This window comes from Trichosurus vulpecula, chromosome 8 (genome assembly GCF_011100635.1).
Source record: "Trichosurus vulpecula isolate mTriVul1 chromosome 8, mTriVul1.pri, whole genome shotgun sequence".
NCBI classification, from domain to species: Eukaryota; Metazoa; Chordata; class Mammalia; order Diprotodontia; family Phalangeridae; genus Trichosurus; species Trichosurus vulpecula.
The window spans coordinates 78,705,487-78,728,155 of NC_050580.1; the positions used below are offsets into that span (position 1 = coordinate 78,705,487).

At 40.4% G+C, this 22,669-nt stretch overlaps 1 protein-coding gene across 2 annotated transcripts in view; it reads left to right on the forward strand.

Annotated features, from left to right (window-relative positions):
- Positions 1-22,669, forward strand: part of PIK3AP1 (phosphoinositide-3-kinase adaptor protein 1) — a 143,988-nt gene that overhangs the window by 102,284 nt on the left and 19,035 nt on the right. For both annotated transcript variants that reach the window (XM_036735081.1, XM_036735082.1), the window contains 6 exons: positions 1,500-1,595; positions 2,445-2,642; positions 5,434-5,499; positions 7,638-7,843; positions 12,937-13,009; positions 16,477-16,632. In XM_036735081.1, the coding sequence (XP_036590976.1) occupies positions 1,500-1,595; positions 2,445-2,642; positions 5,434-5,499; positions 7,638-7,843; positions 12,937-13,009; positions 16,477-16,632 (795 nt within the window). The remainder of the gene's footprint in view (positions 1-1,499; positions 1,596-2,444; positions 2,643-5,433; positions 5,500-7,637; positions 7,844-12,936; positions 13,010-16,476; positions 16,633-22,669) is intronic.

Below are 22,669 nucleotides of genomic sequence, written 5' to 3' on the forward strand. Positions count from 1 at the left end.
TAAAAAAAAAATACTTCCTCTAGAGTTAGTATAGTATCATCTGAATCTCTTATACCTTCTGTAACTGTAGAACTCTCAGGTTAGAAGTAGTGATGGAACTTGGGGCAAGTGACAAGCCCTGTGGACTCAGTTTCCTTCTGTGTATAACTGAAGGAGTTGTCCTGGCTCATCTCTAAACCCCCTCTCAAATCTAGAGTTTTATGTGTGGAATGATACTTCTGACATACTAAAAATCTGAAGTTATCATAAAATATTAAATCACGTTCAGTTCACTATACTTCATAAGGCAGTAAAGTGGATTGGTATATTTCAGGAAGATTTTCAGCAATAAAGGTAGTGGGAAGCGGGGGAGGGGGTACTGTTCTTTTCATTTCTCCTTAACCCATAGTTATCGAGGAAATGTAATCAGAATATCCCACTTGCCAAGTATTTCTATCAATCCATTTTAAAATATGGATTTTTGAGGTACAGTTTAGCCTATTGAATTAAGTTCAGACTCTTAGATCTCTTAGGTAGATGTGGTCAGGTCCAGGAATTGAAAGATAAGACTTAAATTTCACTTTCCTCTAAGCTGCTTATTTGCTGCATTCTACTCTCTGTGAGCCTCTCAGGGAAATGGCTTCACTTGAGTTTACCCGTCTGCAAAATCGGAGCCCTCAGCCTTCATGCCTAGCCAGCAGGTTGTTTGGGAAGGAAAGCCTCTTTTAAGAGTAATGCCTATAAGATCAAATATAAACATCCTCTGTTTGGCTTGTGCAACCTGACCTCTTCCTGACTTCCCAGCCTTCTTATACTTTAGTCCCCTCTACACATGCACAATCCAGTGACACTGGCCTCATTGTTGCTCCTGAAGTACATACAGCTCCATCTCTTCACTAGCTATCCCTCTTTCCTGGAATATATGAATATCTCTTCCACATTGCAGCTTTCCCCATCACCATATATCGCTGGTTGGCATAAAAAATTAAATGAGAATTTGCAGGGAGTCTTGTGGTAGCTGCAGGTGACAGGCTGCTTTGCCAGCAGACTTAGAAACTCAGAAATCCATGAAATATATGTATAGTACTGCAAATACCCCATAAAAGAAAAGAAAAAATTCAGCCTTCTCTGGTACAAAGTGAGGGCCAAAAATTTTCATGCAGATTTTCCAGATCGAGGGGACACCTGGCCCCTAACCCTTGTGAAGTAGAAAGAATAATTGTATTCCCTCCTCACCTCTGACTCTAGGCTTCCCTGGCTTCCTTCAAGACTCAGCTCAAAACCTATTTTCTTGGTCCCCTCCTCATGCCCTTTCTGAGATTACCTGGAATTTACATTGTATGTACCTTGTATAGTTATTTTCATGTTGCTTCCCCCACTAGAATATGAGCCCCCTGAGGGCAGAGGCCATGTTTCTGCCTTTCGTTGTGTACTTAGTGCCTAGCACAGTGCTTGGCACATAATAAATCAATGCTTGGTAAATGCTTGCTGACTGACTAAATTCTAAATTCTCCTTCCAGATGTAGAGATGCTTCAATCCAGTGCCTCTAACACAAAATCTACAGACTCTTTTCCTGTGGCCACCAAAGACTCCATCATTCGCAAATTTTTGGAAGGTAAAAGCTGGTTCGCAGACAGTGCAGAGGCAAGGGAGAAGAGAAACTGCAATCCAAGACTTTGTGTGGGTCTAGGAGGAAGCTGGCCTTACCTGTAGGCAGTGGCATATGTGGCATGTTTTTAGGAGTACAGAAAGGGCCACCTGCAAAAAACCAAACCAAAAACAAAAATAAGCAAATACACTTCTCCAGCCTGCTCACCATTAGTCTATTGAAGTAAGGCATTTTCTTCAGAAGGCCCCTGTTAAAATAGACATATTAAATGAGAGGGCTAACCCCTAGCCTATTGCCACCCACTAACATTTGGAAGTGAATTAGCTTGTTAGAGTAGCCACAGGGAGCCACCCCCCAGGCAACAGGTAGTGGTAAAATGGGTAGGGTGGCCGAATGGTGAGGGAGGAGAAGCTAGGTTCTTCCTGTAGGATCCCCTAATCTTTTCTTCACCTTGTAGAATGGGAAGCAAGTAATAGGACATTGGAGCCCTAAGCTTGGTGTGGGCCCAGAGATATCCCCTCATAATTCCATTCAAACATCTAGGGAATGGTTCCTCTTTCTCTTATGGCCTCTGAATAGCATCATCTGTTTCTTGAGTTCTGATGGGATGATAACCTAGATCCCAAGGAGTAAGATGGTTACACAAATAAATAAACATTCTCCTAAAATGATCCCCAAATAGGAGTAAATGGGTATTGGGGGCAAGAGGAGAGGAAAAGAGTCAGAATGATAAATTTTAAAAAGTATTTTCTTTATCTGTCCATATTTGATTCAAGAGCTGCTTTTAAACATTTTCCAGAAATGACAGCATTCTGCCAAGCTTATGGGGTTTCTTGCTTCTCTCCTATTTCCTAGGCAACAGAGTAGAAGTGCCCCATTTGGAGAGAGACTCTCACCCTCCTGGTGGGGATGAAGATGTTTACCACACGGTAGAAGAAGATAATGCCTTTTCTATGGATCTGGCCAACAGACCCCCAGTGCCTGTGCCCAGACCAGAGACCAGTCCCCATGCCAGTCACCAGATGTCGCAAAATGAACCATATATTTCTAAAGGTAAGCATGGTGGCATGTAATATTGCCTAAAGGACACATTCATCTTGTGAAATTCATCTCAGGAATTGAAAAGTTCTTTAATCCCATGGGAGTATTTCCTTATTTTCTATCATTATAAATCTCAGCTAAGACTGTGAGTTGTTAGAGGAATATAACCTTCCCAAATGGTTCCCCAGCCACCTCCAGGACAACCACATTTGATTGTAGCTAGGTTTAAGAGTTAGAACAAGGGGAAATGACCAGATCTGGTCCAGGAACTTATACTCTTGCAATATTGCCTAAGTCAAAATGGCTTACATAGCTATTTTTGCTGTGTTTTAGTGAAACAGATGCTTATCGCTGATGCTCTCAATTGAAAAAGCAGTTTTTTAATTAAAAAAAGTTATTGAAGCTTTTTGTTGTTATATCTGTATTCTGAATGTAGTCCTCCCCTACATTCCCAACTAACAAAATATCCCTTGTAACAAAGATTTTTTTTTTAAAGAGTTTGGAAAAAGGAGCTGTTCAGCAAAACCAAATGATGCATCAATTGTTTTTGACAGTATATGCAATATTCCACATTAATATTCCTCTACTTCTGAAAAGAAGGAAGAAAGGTTCATTTTCTCAGAGTTTCTCTGGAGTCAAGCTTGGACATAATAATTATATAGTGTTCAGTTTCATTTTATTGTTCTTTGCATTTGTGCACATAGTAGGCCTTAATAAGGGCAGCTAGGTGGCATAGTGGGTAGAATGTCAGGCCTGAACTCAGGAAGACTCATCTTCCTGAGTTCAAATGTGGCCTCAGACACTTACTAGCTGTGTGACTTTGGGCAAATCCCTTAACCCTGTTTGCCTCAGTTTCCTCATCTGTAAAATGAGCTGGAAAAGGAAATGGCAAAACACTCCAGTGTCTTAAATGGGGTCATGAAGAGTTCAATACAACTGAAAAATGACTCAGCAGTAAGTTAATAAATGCTTATTGACTGACTATGCACACAGCTACCATCTTAGTTGTGGCCCTGATCACCTCTTGCCTGTACTATATTGTAGTGGCCTCTTAATTGGTCTCTCTGCCTCAAGTCTGTCCCCACTCTAATCCATCTTCCATATAGATGACAAAGTGAATTTCTTTAAGGACAGGTATGACCACCTGGTGGCTTCCTATTACTTCTGGGGTAATATATGAACTTCCAAGTTGTTTTTAATTTGGATTTTTGAACCCAATTTATAATTTCATTGGCATGTTATTGTTCATCTGTTTGTTCATGTCTAATTCTTTATGACCCCATGGACCATAGCATGCCAGGCCTTTCTTTCTTCCACTTGGACATCTTCTGACATGAGGGGCTCATCTTCCAATGTCATCCCTTCTAACATTTTAATAGTGTCCATGGGGTTTTCTTGGAAAAGACACTGGGGTGGTTTGTCATTTCCTTCTCCAGTGGAACTCACTATTACGTCCTGTCAGCCTTCTCCACCACTTGGGATAGTGTTTCAACAATCTGAATAGCAGCTGCTGTGAGGGTATAAAGCCAACAACAACCAGCTCACAGAATGCTACAAGCCCAGGTTCTTTTGATCTGCTTTACTAAGGAAAGCAACGTTAAGGGGTTAACAATCTTACTTTAATCCAGCATACAAATATCATTCACTTGGCTCAGGGGAAAAAGCCAGCACCCTGAACTTCAGAGCAAATACAAACAAATTACAAACATCAATAGACAGACCTGGTCTGATTCAAATCCCAATGCATAGTTACAGAGTTTAACAAAGTCCGAACATCCAGGTTTACAAGGCAGAGGGCTTTTAACTACAGCTGCTCAGAGTCTCCGTATCAGCACACCGCCAAGAGTGAGAGCCCTCTGCAAACAGCTCTGTCTTCTCTTTTTATGCAATCTTTAGCTGTCATCAAACATCATCTGAGCAACCAGAACTTAAGCTCTTACTATTGGCTCTGGTTTTAGCAACTCCCCTTAGGACCCTGGTGGCTTCACGACCACATTGGCTTAGCACCTAGTAGCTAGGGGTTTGGGGCCTACTTGGGAGCAAAGATATAATCAGACCTCCCTTCTTTGGCCCCACCTGGAGCCCTACCTTAGTTACCAATGCAGATAGTGAATCTCGTTATTTTATAACTGACATATGACATTCTTTTGTTGTTGTTCAGTTGTTTCAGTCAGGTCTGGCTCTTTCTGACCCCATTTGGAGTTTTCTTGGCAAAGATTCTAGAGTGGTTTGCTATTTCTTTCTCCAACTCATTTTACATATGAGGAAACTGAGGCAAACAGGATTAAGTGACTTGCCCAGGGTCACATATCTAGTAAGTGTCTGAGGCTGGATTTGAACTCAGATCTTCCTGACTCTAGGCTCAACACTCTATCTACTGTGTCACCCAGCTTCCCTCATTACATTCTTTAATGAGTCCTAAACTGGACCAAGCTTTGAGGGGTCCCCATAATTGTAGTATACTTCAGTTAGATCATCAAAATTTTGTTCTTCTTTATTCATTTCATGATTTTGCTCATTTAATTCCTTTCCTCTCTCTGTCTTTGTCTATCTACACTAGAGAAACTAATATTTATATGTTTCTCTTCATTGAGAAATCCCTCCGTGGTTGCCTCTTTCCATTGGATACCATATTCCTACAATGGACTTACTATGGATTTTTTTTAGGATATGGTTTTTTTCTCCTTAGAACAGGACAGCATTTTATCCCATGTGTACCCAATTTATAAGACTTCAGTCATTTCATGAGGAGGATTCTATTGAAGTTTGTACTGGCTTTTATATAATGTTGTTTGTTCTTTAGTATTTGCAGAGAAAAGTCAGGAGCGGCCTGGAAATTTGTATATTTCTTCTGAGTTTATGAGAAAAGGTAAGACAGGGATCTTTCCTTGATTGGTATTGTGTCTGGGATATTTTTTTTGCAAAGTGGGGATGGGGGGAGGAGGAGTATTTTGTTGTTGTTTTAAAAAGTATTTCCAGGTTTAAATTTAGCCTGTTTTCTACTGCTTCTCGCTTATCCTCACAGAAGACACTTAGCGTCCTTTAGTGGTGAGTGAAGTGATAAGATGAATATTATTGAGAATTAGGAACAGTCTGAACATGGACGCCACATCTCAGGTGCATCCTTCTTTACAAGTGGATTGACATGGTTGTCAAGATTCAATAGAACAGGGCATAGGTTGGGAAGACAGGGCAGGATAGTATAACGATCCCCTTGAAGAATTATCCTTGATTGAGTAGCATCTCCTCTACCACATATTTTTTTTAGACTAGGTTCTGATCCATGGCTTTCTAGGAGATTAAAGTTTGAAGGATCTGTTAACTACTTGGATCCTTCTACCTATAGCTCATTTTGAGGGTTTCATAACTCCCTAAAAGATCCCTTGTGTTTTCCAACCTCATCACAAGCCATACTCTCTCATGATTTCTTTCTCATTCAGCAAACATTAAAGACTCATTATGGATTTTTTTTCCATTTTAAAAATTCTGAATTTAATAAATATCCATTAAAATGAGCCATTCCATACACACTGAGGAACAGAGAAGATTATAAATAAAGTTATGAATCTCCATCATTGCTTTTCAAATCTATAATAAATTTAATGTGAAACTTCGAAAGATGTCCTGCTTGTTTGTGATTCCTTCTATTCTCTTCTGTGTATTTCAGAAACATATTTTAATGTCTCTCTTTTTTCCTTTTCTTTCTTCTTGGCAACCCTATTCCCAGCTTCCCTCTCTCTCCCAGCTCCACTCCTCCCAAATTCAGAAAAAAGACAGACAAACCCTTGTAACAAATATGCATAATCCAGAAAAACAAATTCCCACATTAGCTGTACCTAACAATGTATGTCTCATTCTTCAACTTGAGACTATCTCTTCTCTATCAGAGGTGGGTAATACTCTTTTTACTCATTGGTTCTCTGGAAGCATGTTAGCCATTGCATTGATCAGAGTTCATAAGTCTTTCAAAGATATTTGCTTTTATAATTTTTTTTACATTGTATAGATTGTTCTCCTGATTCTGCTCGCTTCACTCTGCATCGGTTCATATATGTCTTCTCAGGTTTCTCTCAAGCACATCCTTTTTATCTTTTCTTATGGCGTAACAATATTCCACAGCATTCATATACCATAATTTGTTCAATTGTTCCCTAATTGATGGGCACCCCATCAGCTTTCGGTTCTTTTCTATAACTTGAAGAGCTGCCATGGACATTTCTGGACATGAGTCCTTTTCATCTTCCTTTGCTCTCTCTGGAGCAGAGTCCTAGTAGTAATATTGCTGGGCCAAAGGGTGTACACAATTAAGTGACCTTAGGGCATGGTTCCAGATTTAAGTGCTTACTATGTGCAGTGCTTTGTGAGAGCAACTGAAGGAAGATGTAAAGACAGATAAGACATGGCTCCTAACTCAATCATCTTACAGTGGTTTTGTTTCATTGTCTAACTGTCCCTAGACTGCCAGTTGCCTTTTTTCTCCTTCCCGGTCTGTCTTTTGCATAAATTCATAGGATCTCAGATTTAGAATTGGAAGGGACCTCAGAGCTCATCCCTTTATTTTCTAGCAGAGGAACAGGAAGCCCAGAAAACATAAGTGATTTGCTCAAACCCACCCATGTCAATAAGAGGCAGAACCTGGATTTGAACCCACCCCACATACCCCACTCCAAATCCAGCCCATTTCCCACTCTACAATGCCGCCTCTTGGTGTTTGATTTGTTCCACCAAGGGTCTACACAGTAATTTTTTGTTCTCTTCCAGTCTATTTTTCAGAATCATTCTCCTGTAAGCTTCTTGAGGGTAGGGACTGTCTTTTGCCTCTTTTTGTGTCCCCAGCACTTAGCACAGTGCTTGGCACTGTAGGTGCTTAATAAGTGTTTATTGTTTGATTGTTCTTACATTACCTAGCTGTCTACTTTTCTCTGCTGGATTTGTGTGTGTGTGTGTGTGTGTGTGTGTGTGTGTGTGTGTGTGTGTGACCTTAACCTAAAATCGTCTTTTTCTCAGAGTCATTGGTTAGACCATGGAGGGACAGACCCCAGTCAAGCATCTATGATCCATTTGCTGGCATGAAAACTCCTGGCCAGAGACAGCTCATCACCTTACAGGAGCAAGTAAAGCTGGGCATTGTTAATGTGGATGAGGCTGTTCTCCATTTCAAGGAGTGGCAGCTGAATCAGAAGAAGAGATCGGAGTCCTTTCGCTTTCAGCAGGTAATTTCTGCTTCCCATGTGCTTGCCATCATTAGAGCTAGAACATCCAGAATGGGATGCTGCTGCTAGCCAGTGACTGGTTGGGTAGCCTTCCTTGTGGCTGAGATATACAGAACAAGGGGCACTACCTGTACAAAAGCCCCTCCACTTCTGTGGTCTCCCATTCAAGGACAACCTTAGCAGAAACAAGAAGGAAGTAAAGGGGGAAATCTACTGCTTTCTAGACCTGACCCTGCTCTCAGTGACTCAGGTTAGGAAATTGGCCTCACATGCAGTCACTGGGCTGTGGCTTTATGTCTCTTAGAATATAAACCCAGGGCAGGCATCTATTAACACAGCAGGAAAAGCCAGCCTAAGTAGCTACTCAACTTTAGCTGACACTGATAATACCAGCTAATGAGTGAATGAAAAAGTATAAATACTATCAGCTAAGTGCCATACTAAGGAGATGGTATAATATGGAAGAAGCCGGTCATCATTATCATAATAGCAATAATACCTAGCATTCTTGGAATGCCTACTATGTTCCAGGCTTTCTTTGATTTCTTTTTTTGAGTTTTTGATTAAAGGGGCCATCCCTTGATTAACTTCTTAAAGAGGCCTATTCGATGAATGGGTGTTACCTCACTCAAAGTGAGAACCTGAAAAGACCTTAGCCTGAAAGGGCCTGGGTCTCCCATTGCATCCTGCCAGTTGTCCTGGTGAATATCTGGCCACTGGACGCAGAGGAGAAAGTGAGGCTAGTGACCTTGTGCAGCCCTCCCTCACTCAAATCAAAGTCAACTGCAAGTCACATCATCGTTTCCCTGATGTCATGGTCATCTTTGAGAATGAAGGACAAACACAACTATGTTCCAGGCATTGTACTAAGAGATTTACAATCACTCTCTCATTTGGTCCTCACAATAACTCTGGGAGGTAGGTGCTATTATTATCCCCATTTTACAGTTGAGGAAACTGAGGCAGACAACAGTAAAGTGACTTTCCCAGGGTCACACAGCTAGTAAGCATATGAGGCTACATTTGAACTCAGGCCTTCTTGACTTCAGGTCCAGTGCTCTGTGCACTATGGCACCACCTAGCTGCCCATTCATAAAGTCATTCAGTATTAGTAGTATTAAGTACAATTGATAAGACTTTTATTTTTGTATTCAAAAGTCTTGCAAATTATAAAAACTATAAAAGCTGTAAGTTGGAATTGGGGGTTAGGGAAAATACTAAAGTAAGACAGTGCCTGGCCTCAAGGAGTTTACATTCTAATGGAGATGGTACCTTAAAACTATTTAAATTCTATTTTGTTTTTGTTGACTCAATCAGAGATGAAAATTTAAAGGATAACAGGAATAACTAAGAGGAAATTAAAGCTCAAGATGGGTGAGGATATAGTAAGAAAAATGCTCTAAATTGGTTCATGAGGAGCCCTAGAAAGAGCTTGGGTTTACAGTCAGAGAATATGAACTTAGAGCTTTTAGTTTTCATAACTTGAAAGGCTTTGGAATACAACATTAAAGTCTTGTCAATTGTAACTTGTTGAGGCAGCTAGGTGGCACATTGGATAGAGTGCAGGGTCTAGAGTCAGGAAACCTAAGTTCAAATCTAGCCTCACACATTTGCTGGCTGTGTGACCCTGGGCAAGTCACTTAACCCTGTTTGCCTCAGTTTCCTCATCTGTAAAATGAGCTGGAGAAGGAAATGGCAGATCATTCCAGTGTCTTCACCAAGAAAACCCAAAAAGGGGTCACTGAGTCAAATATGACTGAAAAACAACTAGACAACAATATATATATATAATATATATATATATAATATATAAATATATATAATATATATATAATATATAAACTTAAAAACTGTTATTAGTAAAGGTTATTATTTATAATGTCAACATGGAGGTATTTCTCTATTAGCATATTCCAGAGCTCTCTCTTGGTACAGTCCTGTGCAGCATTTGATAATAACTTAGATATCATATAATCAGATAACTAAGGATAGCTAATGCATTCAATGATAGCATTGATTCAAAAATATTTTAACAGGCTGAAACTCTGGACTCAATCTAGTAAGACAGAATTTAAGAAAAACGAATTTTAAGTTCTTCATTCAGATTATAAAGAGCCAAAGTACAAAATGAGAGAAATGTGGCTTAATGTCAGTTCATGGAAAAAAACAACTTAGAAGTGTTAATTAATTACAAGCGCAGTATGAGTCAGAGTGTTATGTGGCTGCCAAAAAAGCTAATACATAAACTTTTTGATGTGGGTAGTCCTTCCCCCAATGCTGATCACAACCCTTCCAAACCCTCTCCAGCTTTGTAGATGGCATTCATGAATTTCTGTAGCTAAAAAAAAATCATCTCTTGGTGCATCTCTTGGTTTTAGGATGTGCTTTGACCATGTCCACCTTAGATACAAAATCTTTCAGTATGTCTCAATAGTTTACAGATAAAGTCTGAATTCCTTAACCTGGCCACTAAAGCTTCCTCAATCTTATCCCATCCTCCCTTTCCTGCTATGTCTCCAACAATACCTCTCCATCCCTGCCAGGCTTGGCTCTCTCTGAGCCTGTCATGCCCTCCCCTGCCTTTTTTTTCTTTTTTCTTCTACACCTTTGTCCAGTCACTTAATAAATATTTACTGATTAAATGGTCAATGGTTCTCTAACTCTAACTGGATCCGGTTGACTCCCTTTAGGGAACAGGCAGGAAGCATAGACAACGCCCTGAGAGCATGATGTTTAAAAAAAAAAAAAAAAAGCTCTTCCCAATCATGTGCTGATGTGTGGCAAACTTTCCTGCGTGCAGATCATCCCAAGTTCTTGCCCCTAAACCAGCCCCTTTGGAACCTTCAGTCCCCAGAGGCTCTTTGTATTGTCTCAGCCTTTCTTCTGATCCCACATTACATTGTTAGGACCAGCGTTTAGTACTTCTAACACAGATGTTTCCAGCATTCCTTCTCTCTCCCTGGCTGGATGCTCCCCTCTAAAACATCTGTCTTTCACCACCCTGGGTTCTGGAGTCTCTGGGTCTGCCAGCCCATTCCCACCTCTTCAGGGGCTTGCTGTTAAACCCCTGAGTTGCCACTACCTTGTGGTAGAAGAGCCCCTATGTCGCTGGAGCTATCTACAAATAGGATCCTAGGACCAATCCATCAATCCACAAGCATTTATTAAGCACCTGCTGTGTGCCAGGATCATAGCTGGAAGAGGCCATATGGCCCAATTTACAGATGAGGAAATTGAGGCCCAGAAAGGCAAATTGAAAGACTACTTACTATGTCTGAGGCACCCAGGATGAAAAGAGGTTGTAAGATGTGGCTGTCAAACTCTTAAGAAGAGTTTTCAGTCTCTCTAGGGCAGGAGTTCCTAACATGGTTGGAGTTCAGGGGGTACATGAACATGAACATGGACAGGGGGGAATTATATATTTATTTTCACTAACCTTTGGCTTTCCATTGTCAATCTATGTATTTTACTTTATGCATTTAAAAACATTCTGAGAAGGGGTCCACAGGCTTCGCCTGCCTACCAAAGGGACCCGTCAACTTTCATGGGAGAAAACGATCTTTATTTTCACTAATCTTTGGATCGCCAGTGTCATCCTATGTACTTTACAAACATTATTCCGAGAAGGAGTCCACAGCCCGCTAAAGGGGCTCTTGCCACAAAAAGGTTAAGAACCCTGGTCTGGAGAGATGACACGTGCACATAAAGAGATAAATGGAATCAGAACCTCAGTGCCACTCTGCCTTCCTCTAGTCCATGTAGCGCATGTTGGGTGGCGATCCAAAGCCACCTCGTATTGGGAGGCAGTGTGGCATGGTAGCAAGGGCACTAAGCAGGCATTCCTGAGACATGGTTTCAAGGCCCACCTCTCCTGTTTATTAGCTGCTTGACCTTGGGCAAGTCATCTGGCCTCCACGAGCCTGAATTTTGTTATCTGTAAAATGGATATGTTACTATTTGTTCTACCTACGGCATGGTTTATTATGGGGAAAATGCCTTAAAGCAGCATAGATGTGTGCGCTGTTGTCATGGTTATTATCATCATCGTCGTGTAATCCCACCCTCTTCATTTTAAGATGAGGAAACGGAGGCCTGACAGATGAAGTGACCACCAATAGCCATAGGTGGTAGCAGTCTTGGGACTAGAACTCTCATCTCCTGCTAACTCCCAGCTCAGTGCTTTCACTATGCCAATGCTTAGACTCTAGACAGAAATAGAAAGGTGTACAGAATCTCACAGGAGACGTGGGATTGTAAAGGAAACCTTTGAGGAGCAGCTAGGTGGTGAAGTGGATAGAGCAAGAGGACCCATGTTCAAATCTATTCTCAGACACATCTTAGCTGTGTGACCCTGGGCAAGTCACCTAACCCTGATTGCCTCTCCCCCAGCTTCGCCCCACCCCCCAAAAAAGTCAGGGCTTATATAAGTGATGTTATCTAAGCAAGATGTTCCAGGCAGGGGGAATGATGGGAGCAAAGGGTCAGAGACAGGAATGTAAACAGTCTGTTTGGGAACCATGAGAAAACTATTCTGACTAGAGCAAAGGCGCCTATGTAGAAAAGTAGCTGGCGATTAGGTTGAAGACAGAGGTAAGGGCCTTAAATGATAGGCTAATGTCTTTTGACTTTATTTCAGGGAAAATATCTTGTTTCTTTGTTTTCAGTTGTGCTGACTCTTTCTGACCCCATTTGGGGTTTTCTTGGCAAAGATGCTGGAGTGGTTTGCTATTTCCTTCTCTAGCTCATTTGACAGATGAGGAGGTAAAGGCAAACAGGGTTAAGTAACTTGTCCAGGGTTACAAAGCTAGTAAGTAATTGAGTCAGGATTTGAACTCAAGTCTTCCTTACTCCAGGCCCACTGTGCCACCTAGCTGCCTGAAAGAATCTTACTTTGGGACATAAAAAGAATAAAAGTCTTGGAAGTGTTTCCTTTGTTTTCTGATGGTTGGTTGAAAGCCACCTGTATTGAGCCTGCAAATATTATTTCCAGGGACATATTTTATTTTTAAAAAATTAAGTCTGCCTATGGCCTTGGTGCCACAAGGATAATATCAGAATATATATTAAAAATAAATTTATTTTCAATCTTCTAGGAAAATCTTAAACGGTTACGAGACAGCATAACTCGAAGACAACTAGAGAAGCAAAAATCCGGGAAACAATCAGGTATTACTTTTTATTTGGGACAATGTTAAGGTCTCTGGTTAGAGTAGAAAATTAAAAGATAAAATTAATGTAGTATGTAGATTAATGTAGTCTGTAAATTCAGGATCACATTCCACGGTTATGAGCCTTTGGAATTAGTCATGATTCAAATCAAAACACTGAAGTTCCCCCCACGCTCTACCATGAAGCAGCAAGTGTTGGAGGAGCATGGGATAATGATTAAAAGCGAAGGAAGATTAGTTCATAAATTTTAAAAGCAAGTATGTCTTTCACAACATCAGGGTGCAAGTGGAACTGTTAGTGTTGATGAGACAGCAGTCTGTTTCCTCTTTCAAGCACAGGAAAACCAACAACTTTATCTCTAATGTCTCTGCTTCCCAACAGGAAAATCTGAAGTGATTAGAAAATTTTTTAAAAAGGGCAGCAAAATATATGTCCGGGGATCATTTTCTAGAAAAGTCATCAAGGGGCCCTAAATCTCTTGAAAGATCCTTGTCTAGATTTACCCAAAGGAACCCTTCTAAATTCCATGTTCTTATTAAAATGTCCCTTTACTCTTTGGTTTCATTATAGGCGGGTAGTTTTACCTTTCTTTTAAGAATCCTAACGCACCATCGACATTTAGCCTGCATCTCCTAACTTTTACAAATCCCTGACTTTCCTTGGTTTCAACTGGAGCTGAGAAAGGTGGAGGCCTAACCAATCAACAAGTATTTATTAAATGTCTACTCAGTGCCAGGAACTGTGCTTGGCCCGGAGTTATAATTTAACTGAGGGAGACAACAATGTGGTGGGGAGCATTGTGGCGGAGGAGGAAGAGGCAAGAAAGGCTTCATGTAGATGAGTTCTGAGAGATTTTAAGAGGCTGGGGAGAGATTATGAAGGAGAGCATGTGAAAAGCCCAAAGACAGGAAATGGAATGTTGCGTGTAAGGAATGGCCAAAAGGTCATTTGGTATCGATGATAGCATGTGTAAAGGGGCAGCTGGGTGGTGCAATAGATAGAGCTCAGGGCCTGGAGTCAGGAAGACTCATCTCCCTGAGTTCAAATCTGGTCTCAGACCCTAGCTGTGTGACCCTGTATGACAAATTACTGAACAGCTGTCTGCCTTAGTTTCCACATCTGTAAAATGAGCTGGAGAATGAAATATCCTTTGCCAGTATCTTTGCCAAAAAACAAAACAAAACAAAACCCAAATGGGGTCATGAAGAGTTGAACGCAACTGGAAAAAAACCATAAAGAGTGTGTAAAACAGAATAATGTAAGGAACTGGAAAAATGGGTCAGAGTCAGGTGGAGAAGGGCTTTAAATGTCAAATAAAAGAGGAGCATTTAAATGCCAAACAGATGAGCCCAGCTCACTGGTAGCCAATCAGGGAGCCAGAAGATTCTCATTCAAAAGGTAGAAATGAAAATGAATGAATCTGGAAATTAAGACTTTGTCACTCACTTGATATGCATAAACACCAAATCTTCCCTGTTAGAATATTTGCTATCCTATCATTCCCTTCTTTTAAAAAAAAAAATTATTTCTTTTTAGTTTTCAGCATTCACTTCCATAAGATTTTGAGCTCCAACTTTCTCCGCATCTCTCCCCTCCCCCCACCCCAAGAAGACATGCAATTTGATATAGGCTCTTACATGTACTATTATTTCCTTCTTAAAATGGAAGCAGTTTGGGTTTCAGTGTGTTTCTAGTTCACTCCTAGAAAAAGAGAGCCCAAAGTCAAAATTTATGTAAAAATAAAATTCTAAGTCTAGAAATGTTTATTTTAACATCCTCTTGTACTTTGAGTGTGAGCCAGACTTTGTTTCTGGAAAGAACAATGCACAAGGCGATGGGCCTCCCCCTCTGAAATACAGCCATGCTTTTAATTCCCTCTAGGGAGAACCTTTAAAGTCTTGCAGACCATGTCTTTGGGTTTATTGTATCATCCATTGCTATTCCCACACACCAGATACCATACCTCTTAGCAAGCTCCTGACTAGGCCAAGCAGCCTTGAATCCCAGCAGCTGGGCCCCCCCCCTGCTTTGAAAGAGCACCTTCAGACACACCCAAGGCCAGGGGAGGGAGAGGCTACAGCCAGGCGGAACTTCCTGGGTTGTAAAAGTCTATTTAGCCAAAGGCACACAAGAAATCATACACCTGTAAACAGGACCCACCCAGGTGCTTTGGGAAGGCTGGACGGTAATTCTGACCAATTCTGAAAATTGGCAGTGCTGAATTTGACCTCTTGCTTTGGCTTCTCAGTGTGCTTTCTGCAGAAATTAGTGACCTCAGAGACATTTGTCCTCTGCCAGGAGAAGTGGTCATTTTCCCTGAAGGGTCAGGCAAAGTTCCAACCTGATTCTGGGTAGAAATCTGGAGAAGGGGAGACAGAAAGAGAGAGAGAATCAAAGATGAGAGTTGCATATACTAAGTAAATGTTTGTTGGATTGAATGGAAGCCAGTGGAGAGCCAGAACATTAACTGTTAGTCAATGTTTAACCCTTTGTTGAATAAGGGAACTCTACCTAGTAGGAATCCATCCATATTGCAGCTCAGTCTTGGAAGTCTGCACACCTGCTCAACTTCTCTTTAAGGCAGCGTTTCTTCACTTACTTTTTTGTGTTAGGAAGCACTCTGACAACTTGGTGAATCCTAAGGGTCCCATCTGAGAATAACATTTTTGAATGCATAAAATAAAATACACAGGATAACTTGAACTCACTAATTTCTGCAGGATACACATCAAAAAACTAAAGCAAGAGAAGTTATGTCCATAATGAAATGTAGTTATCAAAATATTTTAGAAATTAAACTTGTAGACCCTGGGTTAAGAACTCCTGCTCCGTGGTGCCACAGCCCCTTCTGGGTTATGATAATAAAGGAAGACCACATAGTGTTGGAAGAGAGCCCTCTATTTATAGCTGAAATACTTGTTCTCTTCCCCAAGTCACCTCCTCTACCCTTTTTTCAGGATCAAATGATAAAGGCAGTCTCTAGGAAGCCAAGAGTTTGGGGTTTGGGGGGGTTGGGGGTTCTTTTTAAAAATTGGTGCAGGGAGGCAGCTAGGTGGCATAGTAGATAGGGCTCTGGGCCTGGACTCAGGAAGACCTGAGTTCAAATTATGCCCCAGACTAGTTTCATGACCCTAGACAAGTCACTTAACTCCCTTACTATAAAATGAAGATAATAAAAGTACCTACCTCCCAGGGTTGTTGTGAGGATCAAAAGAGATAGTGCCTGGCACATAGTAGGTATTTAATAAATGCTTATTCCCTTCCCCTTTTAATGACTTTTGTGAGTATAATAACTATGATAGAATGCAGGCTCCCTTGTAGAATTTAAGTTCCTCGAGGGCAGGGCATGTTTCCTTTTTGTGATCCATATGCCCAGTGCTTGGCACATACCTAATAAAGGCTTATTGTTTGGGATAGATATTTTGGGTTTTTGCCTAATTCTCCATTTTCCTTTTTGATTCTAGACTTAGAGATCACGGTTCCTATAAGACATTCTCAGCAATTCTCTGGAAAAGTAGAGTATGGAATCTACGAGAGTGGCCCCAGGAAGAGCATCTTGCCACCCAAGAATACGTTACGCCGAGGCGATTGGAAAACAGAAAGTACTTCGAGTACATCAAGTAAGGGGGAGTTAGGGATGGAGATGGAAGTGGGGAGTGGAGGGTGGCTGGACAGTCTTTTCGGACTCTTTGGTTCAGCTGGGTAAGTTGGGCATATTTGCGTATCCAGCATCAGTACAAGTCATGAGACCATTTGGAAGGGAGTGCAGAGGCTGTCTAGTCTGATCCCTTCACTTTTCAGATGAAGACATGGGAGTCCCAGGGTCACTCAAGGTCACACAGGTGGGGTAGGATGGATCATGGATGAGTGTGAGTTTAAAAGCTGCTTCCTTTTCCTCTTCCTAGTCTAAGAAATAAACATTTTGAATACTTATATTATCTTTCCCAGGGGCCTGAAGGCATTTTGCATACATTGCATTTGGTCAGGATATAGGCTGGATGTTTTCCCAAAAGCTGACTTGCACAAACCTGAGCATAGTCTATAATTGTGGTCTTGGAGAAGAGGACATTTAAAGTGATGGAGAACATTGATAATAAAAATAAATTTAAAAATCTTTATTTGAAATAGAAGACCTAAAAAAGTACCTAAATCATATAAAATATATCTTTTGAGTGCAAATTATTTTAAGTGTATATATTTAGTTTTCCTTTTGAAGAAATCTCATTTTAAGGGCATGGCCTATATTTGGACCAGTTTGGTACCTGTGGAGCATAATAGACAAAAGGCCAGCCTTGGAGTCAGCAAGACTTGATATTAAGTCTTGCCTCTGACACATCATTTGGGTGACAATAAGTCACTTAACCTCCTTAGCACCTTAGACAACTCTTTTAAGATTACAGGTTATAGGGGCAGCTAGGTGGTGCAGTGAGTAGAGCACCGGCCCTGAAGTCAGGAGGACCTGAGTTCAAATACGACCTTCAGACACTAGACACACTTATTAGCTGTGTGACCTTGGGCAAGTCACTTAACCCCAATTGCCCTGCCTTCCCCCCTGCAAAAAAAAAAAAAAAAAGATTACCAGTTATAGATGAGTTGTCTATTTACATCAGAAGAGGAAATTTCCGTAACAGGATTTCCCCTCACTGGGGAAATCCCAAGTCTGGACCAAAATATTAAATAAATACCAAAACAATATTAACCTATTTCTTTTATCTCTCCCCCAAAGTTGACTACATTTATCCTACCCATTTTAGAGATGGCACCTAGGCTTTGAAGGGGAAAGTAGCTTGAGTAAAGTTAGAGTTAGGACGTGATAGAGCAAGGAATGAACTTCAAGAATAATAGTTTTTTAGGCTAGTGCAGAGACTAACGAGAAAACTTGTTTTTGATGAGAAAACTTGAATATAATGCCTGACATAACAGGCAACTCACAGCACTGTGCAGACAAGAGCTATTGGCTTTATTAGTCTATCGAGTGAGGCTGTGAACCGACTTTCCTGATGTACTAGCCTCACAAATGCATTTGATTACATTCGCTCTTCATCAATAAACTTTATGCTCTTCATCAGAAAAGTGATAAAAGAGTCAGAGGGAAGCTAAGCAATAGTAAATTTCAGGAGCTAACCTATTAAATTACTCCTCTGGAAAATCATAAGGACTGAAAAAATGGTATATAGCTCAGGCTACTCGAGGGAAATTATAGAATGTCCGAGATGGAAGGAACCTCCGTGGGTCTTCTAGTTCAGGCAAGGGAACCAGATGAAAATATTATTGGGAGATATTTCAAAAAAATGTTTAAGAATATTTTATTTTTCCCCAATTACATGTAAAGACAATTTTTAACATTTATTTTTCCAATTATGTGTAAAGACAATTTTTAACATACATTTAAAAAAATTTTGAGTTCCAAATTTTCTCTCTCCTTTCCTCACCTCCCCCCATCCTGAGACAATAAGCAATTTGATATAGGTTATACATGTTCAATCATGCAAAACATGTGACCATGAGTCATGTTGTGAAAGAAGACCCAGACAAGTGGGAGATATTTAACAAAATAAATAAGAATACTATAGTACATAGATAATGTTAACATGTGATTTTCTAAGTCAATATGAGTCAGTAGGGATCCTCATGTAGGGCTTAACAACCTCTGGTTTCTAATTGACTTTGACACCACTGGTCTAGGCCAAATCCTCTCTGCAGATGAGGCATCTGAGTCCCAGAGAGGTGATGTGTTTGTACTAAATCATACAGTTAGTTAGTTGCAGATTCAATACTAATACCCAGGTCTTCCAATTCTCAGCCCTACGTTCTTTCTACTATGCCAATATAGCAACGTCTGGCTTAGCTGTCATTATAGCCTTCTGTGTGAAGTCTCTACCCAAATTTCTTGCATGCATTATTTAATCTAGTTACTACCAAACAGAGGCAGTATGCCAGTGGATAGAAGGATGGCCCTTGAGTCATCAAGGACCTGGGTTCGAGATATGAAAATGCAAGGTTTTAAGGTATATTGTCAGTGAGCCAAATAAAGTTTAGGGTGAAAAAAAGCTATTGGTAGATTTTTTTTTAATTACACAGAAGAAAGAAATTTGGAAGGGGAATATAAACGGGGGGCAGTTTTGTTTCTTCCTTGTTAGATTTAATATACACTTTTAAAAAACAAATTGTATGTAACATTAGTTCACAGTTTCATATAGAAACCTCTTTTTTGTCCTTTATACATTAGATATTTGCATTTGTTGATGATTTTTAAAAAGTTCACAGAAACAGAAATGAAAAGAGCAGTATGTTAGTGGGATTAAGGAAGGACATTCTTTTTTTCTTTTAAAATAATGAATTGATGTGTTTTACATAGTGCTTTGTATATAGTAGTGACTTTGAATTTAAAACAGATAAACAAAAAGTCTAGGGGGGAAACAACTGAATTTGACAGAATAAATGAAAAGTTGACATTTCACATTAGGGGAGAGGAAGGAAGAATTCAATTCATTTCAATAAACTCTAAGCCCCCTACTCTGTGCTAGCACCAAAGGTCACAGAGACAAAAATGAAACAGTATCTGCTTCAAAGGGCTTACATTCTACTTGGTGTAAAGCACATAGGTATTCAAATAAATAAATACAAAATCATTAGAGGAGAGAAAGTGTATTGGGAACCGGGAGCATTTGGGAAGATTTCACAGACAAAACACCACATGGCTGAACGTGGTAAAAAGATGATGACTTGGAAAAGCAAAGTCAGGAGAAGAAATTTGTCCACAGTTTTGGGGGGCAGAGTTCATGCAAATGCACTGAAACCAGAAATGGAGTCTGGTTGAAATACAGAATACATAAAGGAGAGTAATGGGCAGAAAGCCTGGGAAAGTAGTTTGGAGCTAGGGTGTTAGAGAACCTTAAATACCCGGCCTTGTATTTTATCCTCAAGTCAATACTGTTGTTGTTGTTGTTAGGTTGTGTTTGACTCTCGGTGTGTTTTTCTTGTGGTTTTCTGGACAGAGATACTAGAGTGGTTTGTCATTTCCTCCTCCAACTCATTTTGCAGATGAGGACACTAAGGCAAACAGGGTTAAGTGACTTGGCCAGGGTCAACAACTAGTAAGTGTCTGAGGCAGGATTTGAACTCAGGAAGACAAGCCTTCCTGACTCTAGGCCCAGCACTCTATCCATTGCACCACCTAGCTGCCCAAGTCAATATGGAGCCACATGAGGCTTCTGAGCAAAGATCAGACATGGATCTTTGGAAGATCATTTTGCCAACTACATGAAAGACAAATTAGAGTAGAGATAGACTAGAAGCGAGAAAACAAATTAGCAAGCCATTATAATTGTCCTAAAGTAAGTTATTTTTCCTTTGTGTTTTACTTTGATGGTATTTTGTGCCTGGGTGGGAAAGAATTGATTTTTGGGAGCAGTAGGTATTGTGGTTTGATATAGAAAAAAATATTCCCTATTGCAGGATACCTGGTTACTGCCAAAGACTTTTTTCAGCTCGACTAATTAGAATATGTTGTTGACTTGGCCAGTTTCCTTCCATTCCATGACCACAGATGGCATGCCAGATCTAGCTAGCTGTCGTGTGAACATGACACAAGGCCTAACCACTACAGAGGGACTGGTAAACTCATCACTGCTATTGAAGAGACGATCTGGTAGCAAGCAGGAAGCAATACAGATGAGCTTTGCCACACAGCTCTTTCACACAGATCTAAAAAACAAATCAGACCAAGCTGTGATCAGGAAATCCAAGAAGAAAAAAAGATCCCAGTGAGTCGTTTTTCCAGCTTAGACAGGCAAAAGCCAGGAAGAGAGGCCTGCAGACACTGGGAGGGGGCCCTACCTAGAAAGAGCTACTACAGAGAAAGGATGTGTACCAGGGCAAGAAGAGGTCAACACAGAAGGCCTGACCTGGGGCAGGACTCAGGAATAAGTGCCAACTGGCAGCTCAGCTGCTCATTGCCCCAAGCCTAGGTCACAGAACCAGAGCTGACTGTGGAGGAGATCTAATGTAGGGGTTGCAGGTTGAGTAGTGGTCATGGGCCCTAGGCTGTGCACTAAGCGAGGATCAAATTCACACACAAATAGCAGCTATGGAGCTCTGATCCCAAGAGCATAGCGAGGTTTTAGTTCCATCCACTAGCCTAGTATGAAACCTGCACTGGAATATTAAGGCAGGAATCCCAGACCAAAGAGGAGCCTGCAGTTCTGCAACTCTGAAACAGCAGAACTTTCTAGCTAGCTGATAGTGGTTTAGTCTACCGGAATTCCAACCGGAAGCAAGCCAACAGGAATGCTGTGCAGACACAAACACAAGTCAGTAGCTTGCAGAGCTCCTACCAGGAGAAGAGATTTTGCTTTGGATCAGATTACTTTGGGAGTGCTAAAAGCTCGCAGGTTCCTAGCCTGAGCTGTCTCTGAGATCCTTGAATAACACAACATCAATACCTCAAGAAAGTAAAAGTGGGACCCTAGAGAACATAAACTCAGGTCAGACATTCCCTCTAGAAGTATGCAGAACCTGTCCCTAACTTAAACTCTAAAATGAGGAAGTAAAGTGGAAGAAGAAGCAGAAAAACATAAAATCCCACCATAAAAAAAGTATCCTGGTGACAGGGATGTTGAAGGCACAATCCCAGAAGAAGAGCATCTATAATCGAAGCCTTAAAGAAAAACACCTTGGGCACAAGTTCAAGTCAAATTCCTGGAAGAGATGAAGCAAGAGTTTTTTAAAAGCATAAAATTATTTAACAAATGAGAGTGCTAAAGGAAAAAAAATAGAGTTATAGAAGAAAAAACTGAAAAGAGAATTAACAGCTTAGAATAAGAGTTTCAAAATATTAATCAAACAATGAACTCCTTGAAAATTAAAGTGGAACAAATAGAAGATAATTATTCCACGAGATAATAAGAAATGGTAAAATAAGGTCAAAGGGCTGAAAAATAGAAGATATAAATTATTTCATAGCAAAGACAATTAACTTGGAAAACAGATCAAGGAAAGGTAGTTTAAGAATCATCAGAGTACCTGAGCTATAACTTATGTGATGTTTAAAAGAGCCTAGATATCATATTTCAAGAAATCACAAAAGAAAATTGCCCAACTCTCTTAGAACTGGAGGAAGGACAAAGCAGAACTAGAAAGAACCCATCACCCAACTCCAGAAAGAAACCTCAAAATAAATACTTCCAGCAACATTATAGCCCAAATCCAGAACTTCTAGATCATAGAAAAAATACTGCAAAAAGCCAGAAAGAAAGAATTCAAGTACTAAAGAGCCACAGTCAGGTTTATACACAGTTTAGCAGCCACCACTATAAAGGATCAAAGAGCCTGTAAAATAAATATGCCAGAGGACAAAAGATAAAAAAAGCTTAAAATCAAGAATAACTTATCCAGCAAAACTGAGTAGAATCCTACAGAGGTAAAAAATAAACCTTTATTGAAATAGAGGACTTCCAAGCATTTCTGATCAAAAGACCAGAGCTACATAGAAACTTTGAAACGCAAACACGAGAATCAAGGGAAGATAGAAAGGTAAATAGAAGCAAACAATCATAAATAACTAAGCAAGAATAAACTGACTACTTTCTAATATGGAGAGATGACAGATGTATCACCTCAGGACCCTATTGTCATCAGGGGTTGTAGAAGAAATCT